This window comes from Gracilinanus agilis, chromosome 1 (assembly GCF_016433145.1).
Source record: "Gracilinanus agilis isolate LMUSP501 chromosome 1, AgileGrace, whole genome shotgun sequence".
NCBI lineage: Eukaryota > Metazoa > Chordata > Mammalia > Didelphimorphia > Didelphidae > Gracilinanus > Gracilinanus agilis.
The window spans coordinates 283,735,141-283,747,417 of NC_058130.1; the positions used below are offsets into that span (position 1 = coordinate 283,735,141).

A 12,277-nucleotide genomic window follows, 5' to 3' on the forward strand; every position below is an offset into this window, starting at 1 on the left:
CCACGGCAATTCCTTTCCTCCACTCCCCCCCGCCTCAGGCTGGGGTTTGGGGCTGGCGGTGACCGCCTTCGGAAGCCTGGTTACGGTCTAGCTGCACTTCTGCAGCCTCCCCAGGACTGAGGAGGGTGTGTGTGGCTAGCTGGTGGTTAGCAGGAAGGCAACATTTTCCTCACCTGAAATTGCTACAGGAACAGCAGCATCCCGCCGCTGCAGCCCTTGGTGACTTGGGGCGTAGAGAGCGCCGAGCCTGCGGGGTTTGCCAGGGCGGCCGCGCGCTGCTGCGGTTAAGGCGGCAATGGAGGTGGGGCAGAAGCCACAACACCCGGCGCCCTCCTCCAGCACCCAGAGGCTGCCTGCCCCCGCCGGCAGTGAGGAGGCGCAGCGCACTTCTACCACTGCAACCCGGGTGGACCTCCCCGGGACTGCCTTGCAGGTCCAAGAGGATGCTGCAGCTCCCAGCCTTTCTGGAGGAGCAGACAGGGGCGGGGTGGCTGCGGCAGCTGGGGATGGATTAGGTAGACCGCTGGGTCCCACCCCAAGCCAGAGCAGGTTTCAGGTAGATCTGGTCACTGAGAATGCTGGGCGGGCTGCGGCTGCGGCTGCGGCGGCTGCCGCCGCAGCTGCTGTCGCGGGAAGCACCACTGATCCCCCGAGGGATGGGAGAGCCAGTGGCGAGAACGGAGCGGGAAAGAGCAGCGAGGAAGCCAAAGGCCGGTTCCGAGTGAACTTCGTGGATCCGGCAGCCTCATCATCTGCGGATGAGAGCCCCTCGGACGCCGTTGGGATCGGGGGTGAGGGGGCTAATGTTAGTTTCCAAAATGGGGGAGATACGGTGCTCAGCGAGGGCAGCAGCCTCCACTCAGGCAGCGGTGGCGGTGGCGGCCACCACCACCACTACTACTACGACACCCACACCAACACCTACTACCTGCGCACCTTTGGCCACAACACCATGGATGCTGTGCCCAGAATCGATCACTATCGGCAAACGGCAGCCAACCTGGGTGAGAAGCTGCTCCGGCCCAGCCTGGCTGAGCTCCATGATGAGCTGGAAAAGGTGAGACAGCACCAAATGCGCGCTACCTTCTTTTTCCTGACAATTCTTCGTTGCCTCTTCCTTTCTCCTTGGTAAGGTGGCATGAATACAGGTTTTTTTGCTTTCTTTAAGGCTTGAGGTCAAGATTGAGATTGCATAGGAATGGAATTTAGTTTATAAAGTTTGCAATCCTTTACGCAGCCTTCATAACACTTTTAACAACAAACCCCATATGCTTTATTTCTGTTAACTCACTAATCCTGAAAATAATTTTTAGTCCTCAGAATGGCTATAAATCTAATTTTTTTGTTCCAGAAAAGTAGGGTCAATTGGTCAAGGAAAAGAACAATTTAGAGTTTTTGCCTATTTATAGTTTTTATGGCTCAACTAAATCATTTAGGATTTATTCTGTTTGAGAACGTGAAAGTTACAGGTCCTAAAAGCGAATCTGGCATATGAATTATTTTAAAAATCCTTTCTTTGAAGCTTGAATGTGCTGCAGATCGCAGAAATCTTAAGGCTTAGAACATGCTGTTCTAAACCTTTTTTATTTGGGAAGAGTTTGGATGCAGAACATTTATTTTGATTAAAAAAAATTTTTTTTTAGTCATCAGAGAAGGGTGGACTAGTTTTCATACTAAAAAGTACGAAAAAAAAAAATCCAGAAAGGTTTTTTTGGGAAAAGTGAGTGGGTGGTTTGGTGGTGGTTTGGGGAACAGTATCCTTTGTATGAGCTATTGTACTCTAAACATTAATTTCTTGTTCATTAACTCATTTGCATTATTGATTTGTATTCTTAGTACAATGTAATTTATATATTAACTCTATAGTAATAAAAAACAAACTTTATCCCTTAAGGTCATAAATCTTTATCTTAAAATCATCTCTGTTAATTTCATGAAATTATTATGTTTCCTGAATTAAAGTTATGTAAAATGCTCTTTTGCATTTAGCCAAAAGAATAAACCAAAGTAGTTTGAAAGTAATTATCAACTTGTGTAGATACTTCAAATCCAGACAATATGAAAAGCTCAAAACTTCATGTGTTCAGCATTCTAGGGCAGTGTAGGGCTCCAGGTTTAACAGTAGACTAAATGATATGGTTCATTACAACCATTTCTATCTACAACCTGGAATAGTTATGTTTACCTCATTTTTTATAAGTAGTTTAAAAATCTATAATAATTTTGCCTTTTACTGTTTCTTTTTTGTTGTGACTTTTTTTCTGGGGATGTAAATCTTATATTATCAAGAATTTATTATAAATATTTTTGTTTTTCACCCTGCTATATTTTCTCTCATTTTCTGTTTTGAAAATGAAAATCTGCAAACTTAAGATAGACATTAAACTAAGTCATTTTTTAGACTGATACCTCTCCATTGAGTCTTTACTATTGAAGAAGTATCATAAAAATGAATTTCTTATTAATTATTGGTACAGGATGATTTGGTTTAGAAGTTTAGACCTTCTTAAAAAGTCTTTACCTTAAGAGAAGTCGTGTGTCTTAAATTCTTTCAAATGAGAATTTGTGTTGTTTTTCAGAATCTTGTATCTTTCAGAAGAGACAAAAATGCCCTTTTTGCATTGCTTTTGACATATTTAAGAATTATTTTTCTACAATTTTTGAGCTTTTTGTCTTTTAAAATACCTTTTCTATTAGCCAACTTTTTTTATCTGATTCTTTAGGTTCAAGTAATAAGCAAATTGTTGAAATTAACATGGTATATAAAATTTATCAACTTTTTGTTTCTGTAAGTAGATTATCTACTTTATGAATTACTTGTGTTTTCCTACTTTCCACCTGTGCATCCAATTCCAGACTATTTACAGAAAAGTACAACCAGAAAGGAGATGAGGAGTTGACTTGGTCATAAAACCACAGATTTGTGTAGTCTTAGCAAATAGATTGCTTCAGTTCATTATGTATTTCTTATTTTCAAATTTTAAGCCTTCGAGTATATATAAAAACATGAGTTGTCCATATATTATAATTACTTTTGTCCTCTTTGGGCATCCACAGTGAATAGCATCTAATCTGTTTAATATAGTTGTGTCCCTCTCTTAACATCCTGTTTACTCTAGAGAGAAAAAACTCTTTAAAACCAAAGGATCTAACAATTTCCCCTGCTGTGGGAATTGTAAAGAGAGAGAAGACCTTAAATTAGTTTGAGTGTTCTTTTCCTAATGTAGAGTTGGTTGTAGAGAAGATTTGTTCTGTAAATCTGTACCTTCTGATTCAATTAAATCAGAACTTCATAGAATAGTTTCATTATTTCTGTAGTTAAATTCAGCCATATTTATTAAGCTACTATTCAAGATACTGGGGATACAAAAATGAAATAACAGGTTAAGATGTTTATAGTCTGTGAGAGCAAAGGTGGACAAAGCCATCTTATCATACAAGTAAAATACCTAAATAGATCTGTGATCTTATTAATTTTGATACTTCTAATTATAGTGGATATTTATCCATAATAGACCTTCTTATATAATTTTGGGGGATCTATATCCTATCAATTCACTGTGGCAGGGTTCACTGATTCAGTACTAAATCCCTTCCTACAAGTTGGATTCAGAGGGTAATAGAAAGGAACTTCTCTTTTTCTTTCCTTTCATTTTATTTGATTATTTTTAACATATAAAAATCTGCCTCCCCTTGTATCAGAATCCATTGCCAAAGCTGAGGAGCTCAAGCCTCAATTTATTGGGCATAGATTGCTTTATAAATCAATATATTCAGAAGCTCAAATCTGTTTGCTCAATCAGTTCATCTTTTACCCACACACAGTAACTCAGAGTTGCAAAGCTAAAGTCATCCACCAGTCTCAGATTCTCCCATCAATTGGGATTATAGGCAAATGTCACTATGCTCAGCAGAGTACTTAGTATTTCTACCTGTCTTCCTTTTCCACATGACCTACTCATCCTTTTTTTCTATCTATCTTTCCCTGAGGATGTTTTTTACTTTTATTATTCTTCAAAGTTACTCATTTATTATATGTTGTATCATATTCACACCCAGCAACTACCTTCTGATTATCTTCCCTATACATAGTGAGGTACTCCAGATGCTCTTGTTAACAAGCAACATTATTTTTGCAACAAGCCCTAGAACATTGCATAATATCTGAAGGTATCTGTAACTGTTTAAAAAGTTGTCTTCTTTTATTGGTCAGACCAACCTGCACCTGTTGTTCAGATTTTGACGTGAAATTAGACATAATATAAATGGATGGTTTGCACTCAGAATTAAAGAAAGAGAAGAGAGCAGACTCTGGAGAGTGCTCAGAAAATTTCAAAGTTCCAGTGACCTTATACTTCTCATTGAAAATGGATTCCCATCATTTTAGTACAAAGAAGTAAATTAATTAATAACATATAGTGCAGAGTAGGATATGATTAATTAGATAGGGGAGGTCACAGTAGAAGCTTGAAGGATCTAGGACTACTTGAACAGATCCTGGAAGGAAGAAAAAGTTTTCAAGAGACAGAGCTAGAAAGTTTGTTGGAACAGTATATGCACAGAAGTTCAGTTGACTTGGATCAGGCATATATGGAGAAGTGAAATGAAATATGATGTTGCAGTAGTGTGAAATAAGGCTAGATGGAAGGAAGTTGGAGTCAGATTAATGAGGGTCTTGAATATCAGGTTAAAGAATGTATCTTTCAAGGAGCAACTGAAAGTTTTTGTGTATTAGGAACATGACTTTGACATGTATTCCTGGCACATAACAAGGATTTAATAATGTTTGTTTGTGGATTAATTGTCCTTAGTATAAAGGACATTAGTATAAAGGATGGATTAGAGAGAGGAAGAGGATGGAAGCAAGGAGACCAATTAAGTTGCTGCAATAGCTCAAGTAAGAAATTATGAGGACTTGAACTAGGTAGAGGCAGAAGTCTTGGAAAAAGAGGGGACGCATAGAGGTGGTTTCTCAGATGTAGAACTGACAAAACTTGACAAGTGATGGGTCAGTGATGGCTGAGTTTTTGAACTTGGATGGTGCCATCAACAAAGAGATAGAAAAATTAGGAGGAAGACAAGGTTCTGAGGAGGGATTTCAATTCTGTACCTCTTCTAGAAATACAAGGCTTAAGGAAATCAAACTGAGGTCAGTTTTTATTAAAATGAACAAAATTTCTGGGGTATGTTACTTAGTCTCCAATGGCGATAGGAGAATGTTGGAATATTTGATAATCAAAATGAAGAGTACGAGGCATTGGTAAAACCCTTAAGTCACAAGAAAAAATACTTTTTCAGTAAATCATTATTTAATGCACTTAAAAATCATGTACCACATTTTATGTCAGAGATTGCCAGTTGGCTTACATTACAGGTGAAATTAATATATATCCCTTGATAGTGAAGAGGAAGTCAAGAATTGTTTAGGTGACAAGACAAAATGTCAGTTTGGAATTTTAAAAAATAGATTATCTCATACAGATAATCAAAATTCAAAGCAATACCTGTTCAGTTCTTCCTTACATATACCTGGGTGTGTTCTGAATACCATTGTATCTCATAAAGTATATATTCTTGTTAAGTGCCTCTATTATTTATTGCTTTTGTCACTATTATTTTGTATGTAATGTGTACTTGAAAAAAAAAAGCTAATTGAGATGGTTTCATACTTAATTGAAGTTCATCTGGAACTATAATTAAACTGTAACATTGAAATAACTGTTCTGTTTTATATTGGGAGAAACATACAGTGGGGAAAGTACCTGTTAACAATGATGCCAAACCGTGAATTGTTTGAACAAATTTGAACAAATGGCTTATATAAGTGAACTGGAGCGTATCACCAGCTGCTTGTTGGACATTTCTAACTGGATGTTTGTTAGGCATCTCAAACTTATTATATTCAGAACAGAGCTCATTAATACTCCATTTTATCCAACCTCTTTATTTCATATGGAAGGATAAATTGTGTTTGTTGGATTAGATAATCCTCTTAGATCCTTTTTAGATTTAAAACCATGATCCTGTGATTCCTCATCCCATTTAGGCAAAATAAGAATAATGCATTTGCTGTTGCACAATGAGAGTGGTGGGTATGATTTACTGGATAATTATCTTTTGGGTGTCCTTCCAGCATAACATAAGATTCCATAACCTTTCTATATATATGATACTGAGAAAGAGGATAGTCCAGAACTTCTGACTCAATCTGATATTCTCACTTCTAAACCACAATTTTAGATATTAGAGAAATAACTGATTTTATACTCAGTTAATTTTTTAAAATTAGAATTTTATTATTGTTTACATTCATTTTTTCATGAGTTTAAAAGTATCAAAAATGAAGTTTTGAACATTGCTAATGATTTTAATTATTAAAAATGAAGACATTGCCGTTATAATGAAGTAACCAATGTTTATGATAATGATTTGTTATCAAAATGTTTTTATCTTGTTCAGTAAATTGTACTGAAGAAGTCAGAGAATGTTTTAAATTATATTTATTTTTTGATCTTCAGAATTTCTATACTTGTTTATTCATATCATTTTTTGCTTTGCTTTTTCCCCTAATATCTTTAGTTATATGCCCTTCATTATCTCTTTTGTTGATGAAAGTGTTTAGAGATAAAAATATTCATCTAAGAATTGCTTTGACTGTAGCCCCAACCTTTTAATATGTTGTCTTGTTGCTGTAATAATTTGTTATTTCTGTAATTTTTTTTTTGACCCACTCTTTTTTTAAAAAACCATTACTTTCTGTTTCAGAATTAATACTGTATCTTAGTCCAAAGGCAGGATAGGAAATTGGGGTTGTTATTTGCATAGGGTCATACAGCTAGGCAGTGGCTAAGGCTAGATTTGAACCCAGGTCTTCCCATCTCCAGGTCTGACTTAATCCACTGAGCCACCCTGACATCCTAAAGAGGATGATATTCAGTCACTATTATGAGACCTTTGTTAATGTCTTGTTTATTATAATTTTTATTGTACTGTCAGTAAAAAATATGTTTATTATGTGTTTTTTCATATTTTGAGTTTTTTATTTTTGAGCAAATGGTCTTTTATTATAAAGGTGGCTTACAGAGCTAAGTATTATATTAGCCTTCAGTGATCTCTAAAGGTCTTTTTTGTCTAACTTTTTCTAAAAATCTATTTAACTTCTTGTTTATCTTTTTTAAGTTTATCTAGATCTGAAAGGGGCTCATTTAAGTTTCCCATTATTATATTTGTGGTATCTTTTATTCTTTCTCATTTGATTAGCTTTTCTGCTTTGTGCTTCAATGCCATGTCATTCAATGCATATATATTCAGCAATTATATCATTTAATTATGTATGGTACCTTTAAATATAAGGCAGTCTTTCACTGCTTCTCTCTTAACCATGTATATTGCTCTGTATGAAGTCATGCTTGTCACCCCTACTTTTTGGATTCACCACAATCATAATAGATGTGTTCTACCCTCTTGTTTTTAACTTTGTGAATCTTTTTGTTTTTGTTTTGTTTAAATGTGTGTCTTGTAAATGACATCTTGTTAAATTCTTCTTCACAATCCAGTTTGCTTCTATTTTTCAATTTTATGGGTAAGTTCATCCCTATTACAATTGCAGTTATAAAGATATGCTTTCCCTTTGTTTATGCCTAAACTTTAAGTTGGGGTTTTGGGTGGACTGCTTCTGTTCTTGCTCCAATTTGTATTCTCTTGCCTTACTGTATTTTAGGATGAAGTGGCTAGGTTCTGGTTCCTTTTTCGGCCTGTTTCTGTAGCTGTGATCTAGGACAGAGAAGATAGGCCCTCTTCCTTCCTCAATCCACTGACTTTGACTCTGTCTCCTAGTGGCCTGAAATGGGCACTAGAGTCTTTTCTCTTCCTTGGTTCACTCACCTTCTTGGTGAGTTTGTCTCTAGGTATGGTTCTGATTGGAGATTCTGGACAGCATCAGACCTTCTAGAGAACCCTGACTGAAAACAAAGTATCTGGGTGCCCCTATCTCCTTGTCTCTTGAGCAATCATTTGCAAAGAGATGTCTTTGAGACATACTCACACCTGAGATAGGTTGCAGATCTCCTTCTATAGTGATGATTTCAAGCTCTTTTGATAGCTTTAGGAGTAAGCAGGGTCCTTTCTTACAGTCACCTATTGGGAGTTAGCACTGTTGTCATTCCCACTGGCCATAGCAAAGGCAATCCCTTAGCTTCAGTCCCCATTTCCCTGTTTGTTTCCCTCTCCTCCAAATGCCTGTAGGTCTCTGATCAATTTCTTTTGCAATTATGGACTGGATAGAGGAGCTTCCTGGTAGTTTAGTTTTATTAAGACTACTACATCTGGTGCTTTTTTCCCTTCTCCCCCCCCCCCTTTTTTTGCTGGGGTGTTTCTTACTGAAGTGAGATTTGCCTGATGGAACTTGCACATTACCATCTTTGATGAAAGTCATCTCTAGTATTCTTGATAGATTATTAAGTTAAAAGAAAGCTTTGTGATTAGACATTCAGAAAATGCTGTTCTGAGAGAATGAATTGAGATTTGTTAGACTTTATTATTCAGAATGCTTAAAATAGTTTTGGAGGCAGGAAGGAGAATGTAAAATACATGTTTTCTGCAAGTAATACTTTATGACTAGTAATAGTGTCATATACATAATCAAGTGGTGTTTGGGGATTGAAAAGTATCAGGTTCAGTTGGGGAGAATCGTAATGGATTTATGTTTCAAACATATTTTGGTGTCTTTGGGGGTATTTGATAGACTTCAGTTCTAGAACTAAGGAACCTGATAAACCAGGTGTAGATTGCTGAGCAGTTCTCTTAACCGCAGTCATCAGTTCTGATTTGGTACATTATAAAGTAATATGGATAAATCATCCAATTTTATCTGTAACTCTTGAGGATTGAGCTTTGCATTAATGACTTTGGATATTAATAGAGCATTGTTACTCAGAGAAGATCAGATTCCTGTAAAACAATACCGTTTTGAATGGGTAGTCTGGTACTGGGAGCACTGAACATAATATGACAAATCGCCGACAGCACGGATAGGGAGTGTTGGTGGCTCTTGGATGAAATAACTGGCTAATGCTTCATTTTTTGAAATTCTGTTGTCACAAATGGAATATTAAACTTGACAAATTTAATATAAAAATGAATGTGGATACACAATATGTTAGATTTAATTTAACATTAAATATAAATGTTGCAATGTAAAAATTGGGATTCGAGGATTTAAAATGGATATTTATAGATTAAAAGCACATCTTGGGTGAATTTAAAACAATACAGTATTTTGCTTCATTATAAACCATTTTTACAATTTCCATTTTCAGGTTAAGTAATGAATAATTTGTGATGCAGTGTTAATATTAGCAATATATGTATACACATAAATTTACCTTTCACTTTGCAGTACTGTCTTATATTATAACCAAATCCCAACTTCATGTTGTCTTCCTAAGATGCAAATTAGAATACTGCTTCTTAATGCTCCCAGTAATATTTTCCCTAATGTTGTCTTCTTGCAGATTAACTGGTTAGTACATATGTTTATATAGTAAGTGTCAGGGTCTCTTCTGGCCACAAAATAAGGCATTTATTTGTAGGTCATTAAGAATAGATTTACTTAAACAGAGCATATAAAGAGGATATTCTAGCTCTTAATTTGGTTAGACTCAGCCCATTAGTCTCATTTTGGAAAGTGTCTGATCAGCTGGATAGGGTCTGGTGATTTACCTAGACTCAGAAAGTATAGTCCCCAAATCTGAAGGTCCCAGACTCCATATGGGTGAGCATCTTAATGCCCTTAAGTGACCAGGAAGTTAGTATAGTCAGAAACTACCAGGAAGCTGTGTCAAGGGCCGCTCAAGTCTCAAGGACAGTTTTGTAAGTTTTCAGGGGAAAACCAGCCCCACCTGCATGGGGAAAAGGGTTAGGACATTGATCTCATCATATTTCTAATTTAAATTAATTAGGGAAAGACTAGACCCATTTTTGAAGCATATTTAAAGGGACTTCTTGTTTATCTAGTTCAATTCTTCATTTTACACTTGAGGAAACTAAATCTCTCTTCGAGATTGTGACTTACCCAAGAATCATCACATAAGTACTGAATTGCAGAATCAGCATTTTAATCCTTGGATTCACTAACTCCAAATTCAGTGTTCTTTTCACTGCATCATGAATGAACTGTTCTAACACCATTTATTTTTTATTCTTTTTTATTTTTTATTTTTATTTTGAGTATTTTCCCCTAGTTACATGTTTCATGTTCTTTCTATCTCCCCCAACCTCCCTAAATCCCCCTTAGCCAACACACAATTCTACTGGGTCTAACATTATTTCTAAAGACCTTCTTGTCTTCATGAGTTATAGAATCAGTCTTAAAATTTAAGGGAACTGGGGCAGCTGGGTAGCTCAGTGGAGTGAGAGTCAGGCCTAGAGACGGGAGGTCCTAGGTTCAAACCCAGCCTCAGCCACTTCCCAGCTGTGTGACCCTGGGCAAGTCACTTGACCCCCATTGCCCACCCTTACCACTCTTCCACCTATGAGACAATACACTGAAGTACAAGGGTTTAAAAAAAAAAATTTAAGGGAACTGAGAGGTCCAAGTATATTTCCACCCCATAGAGAAGAATGTTTTTTCTAATTGCATTTATATAAACAGTTAGCATTTTATGTCATTAAAAAATTAAGCTATCTTAGTGGCAGCTAGGTGGCTCAGTGGATTGAGAGCCAGACCTAGGTTCAACTCTGGCCCTAGCCCTTACCACTCTTCTGCCTTGGAACCAATACACAGTATTGATTCTAAGACAGAAAGTAAGGGTTAAAAAAAAACCAACAACTTAAATGATCTTGTTGACATGATTAGTTTGCTTTAAATCTCTGGTAATAAGGGCCAAAGCATCAGTGATATTAGTCCTTTTCCATGGCTGTATACTATACTCCTAATCTCAGTAAGGTTTTTAGATAGATGAAAATAAATTCAGCAGTACCACTTCTATAAAACTCAAAATTTACAACCTCTTAATAGTCAAGATTGCTGCTTCATGTATTCAGAGCAACATTATTATTATTAATTTGCATATTAGATGTGGAGTTCAAATTGTGGTGTTTTTTAGACAGTATAATGGCAAATTGGTTATCATATTTGATAAAGAAAGTCTTTAGCTTTTTATATAATTGTTTTATGGCTCACGCAAGTGCTTTCTTCTAGCAACCTTTTAAATTTGTTAGTTTACCTTCTTCCCTTTTAGCAGTAGAGGACACTGATGCTCAGAGAGGTTGAATGATTTTATAACTTACATAATAAGTGACAGAACCAGAACTGAAACCCAGGTCTAATGATTCCAAGTTTGGACTCTTTCATCTTTACTATGGTTTGAAAAAGAATTGAAATGCACTATGTGCCGCTTTGGTAATCCAAGATGATGGATTTGAAAAGTATTTTTCATTAGTCATTTCATAGATCTTAGTATAATACTACTTAACATGTCTGCTAAGCTGCCTCCTGCTAATGTACCATATTCTTCCCCTTGCCTTAGCAGCAGATTAAACATTCCTTGGAAGAACCTCCATGTAAGTCCCCTGTCCTTCCCTATGTTGGAATCTGTTGCTTCAGATGTTGTTATCTCCCAGATTGGCATATACAAGTATGTGTTTTGAGAAGCATATGGTGAGAAGAAAACTACATTTCTATTTCCCTAATACTTACTTATATAGGAGGTGTTTAGAACATAGATGCTGCTCTTTTCAGCTACTTAACTTTGTAGCAAGCCACCTGCTGATATGGTGCTAGTAGTAACAGTGACATAACTTTATTGGCTTTGTTGGGAAATGAATGTTCCACATAAGCAGAGTTTCTAGGTAACTGAAGCTTACAACTTTCAGTCCCAGTGGAACTTTTTTTTAATGTATTACATGCTTTCTTGTCTAGAAGCATACTTAATATAATTTTTCTCATGACTCCAGATCTTTATGCCCATCTTCGGTTATATAAGTTGAAGACTGCTTTTACAGTCTGTTTCCAAAGTTCATGAGATCCAAATATCCATGGAATACGAGGGGAAAGGGAGTTTTTAGAGGTCATCTCATCCAACAAACCTTCTCATTTCACAGATGAGGAAACTGATGACCAGAACAAGGAAATGAATTGCATAAGGCAGAATTTCTTAACTTGAGGTCTGTCAACTTATTTTTTTTTTAACATTTATTAATATTCATTTTTAACGTGGTTACATGATTCATGCTCCCCTTTCCCCTTCAACCCCCCCCCCCGCGCCCCCCCCCCCAC

The 12,277-nt window shown here is 36.6% G+C and overlaps 1 protein-coding gene across 1 annotated transcript in view; it reads left to right on the forward strand.

Annotated features, from left to right (window-relative positions):
- The first annotated feature begins 295 nt into the window (after positions 1-295).
- Positions 296-12,277, forward strand: part of SLC12A2 (solute carrier family 12 member 2) — a 151,885-nt gene continuing 139,903 nt past the window's right edge. The window contains exon 1 of the mRNA XM_044680018.1: positions 296-1,057. Within this exon, the coding sequence (XP_044535953.1) occupies positions 296-1,057 (762 nt within the window). The remainder of the gene's footprint in view (positions 1,058-12,277) is intronic.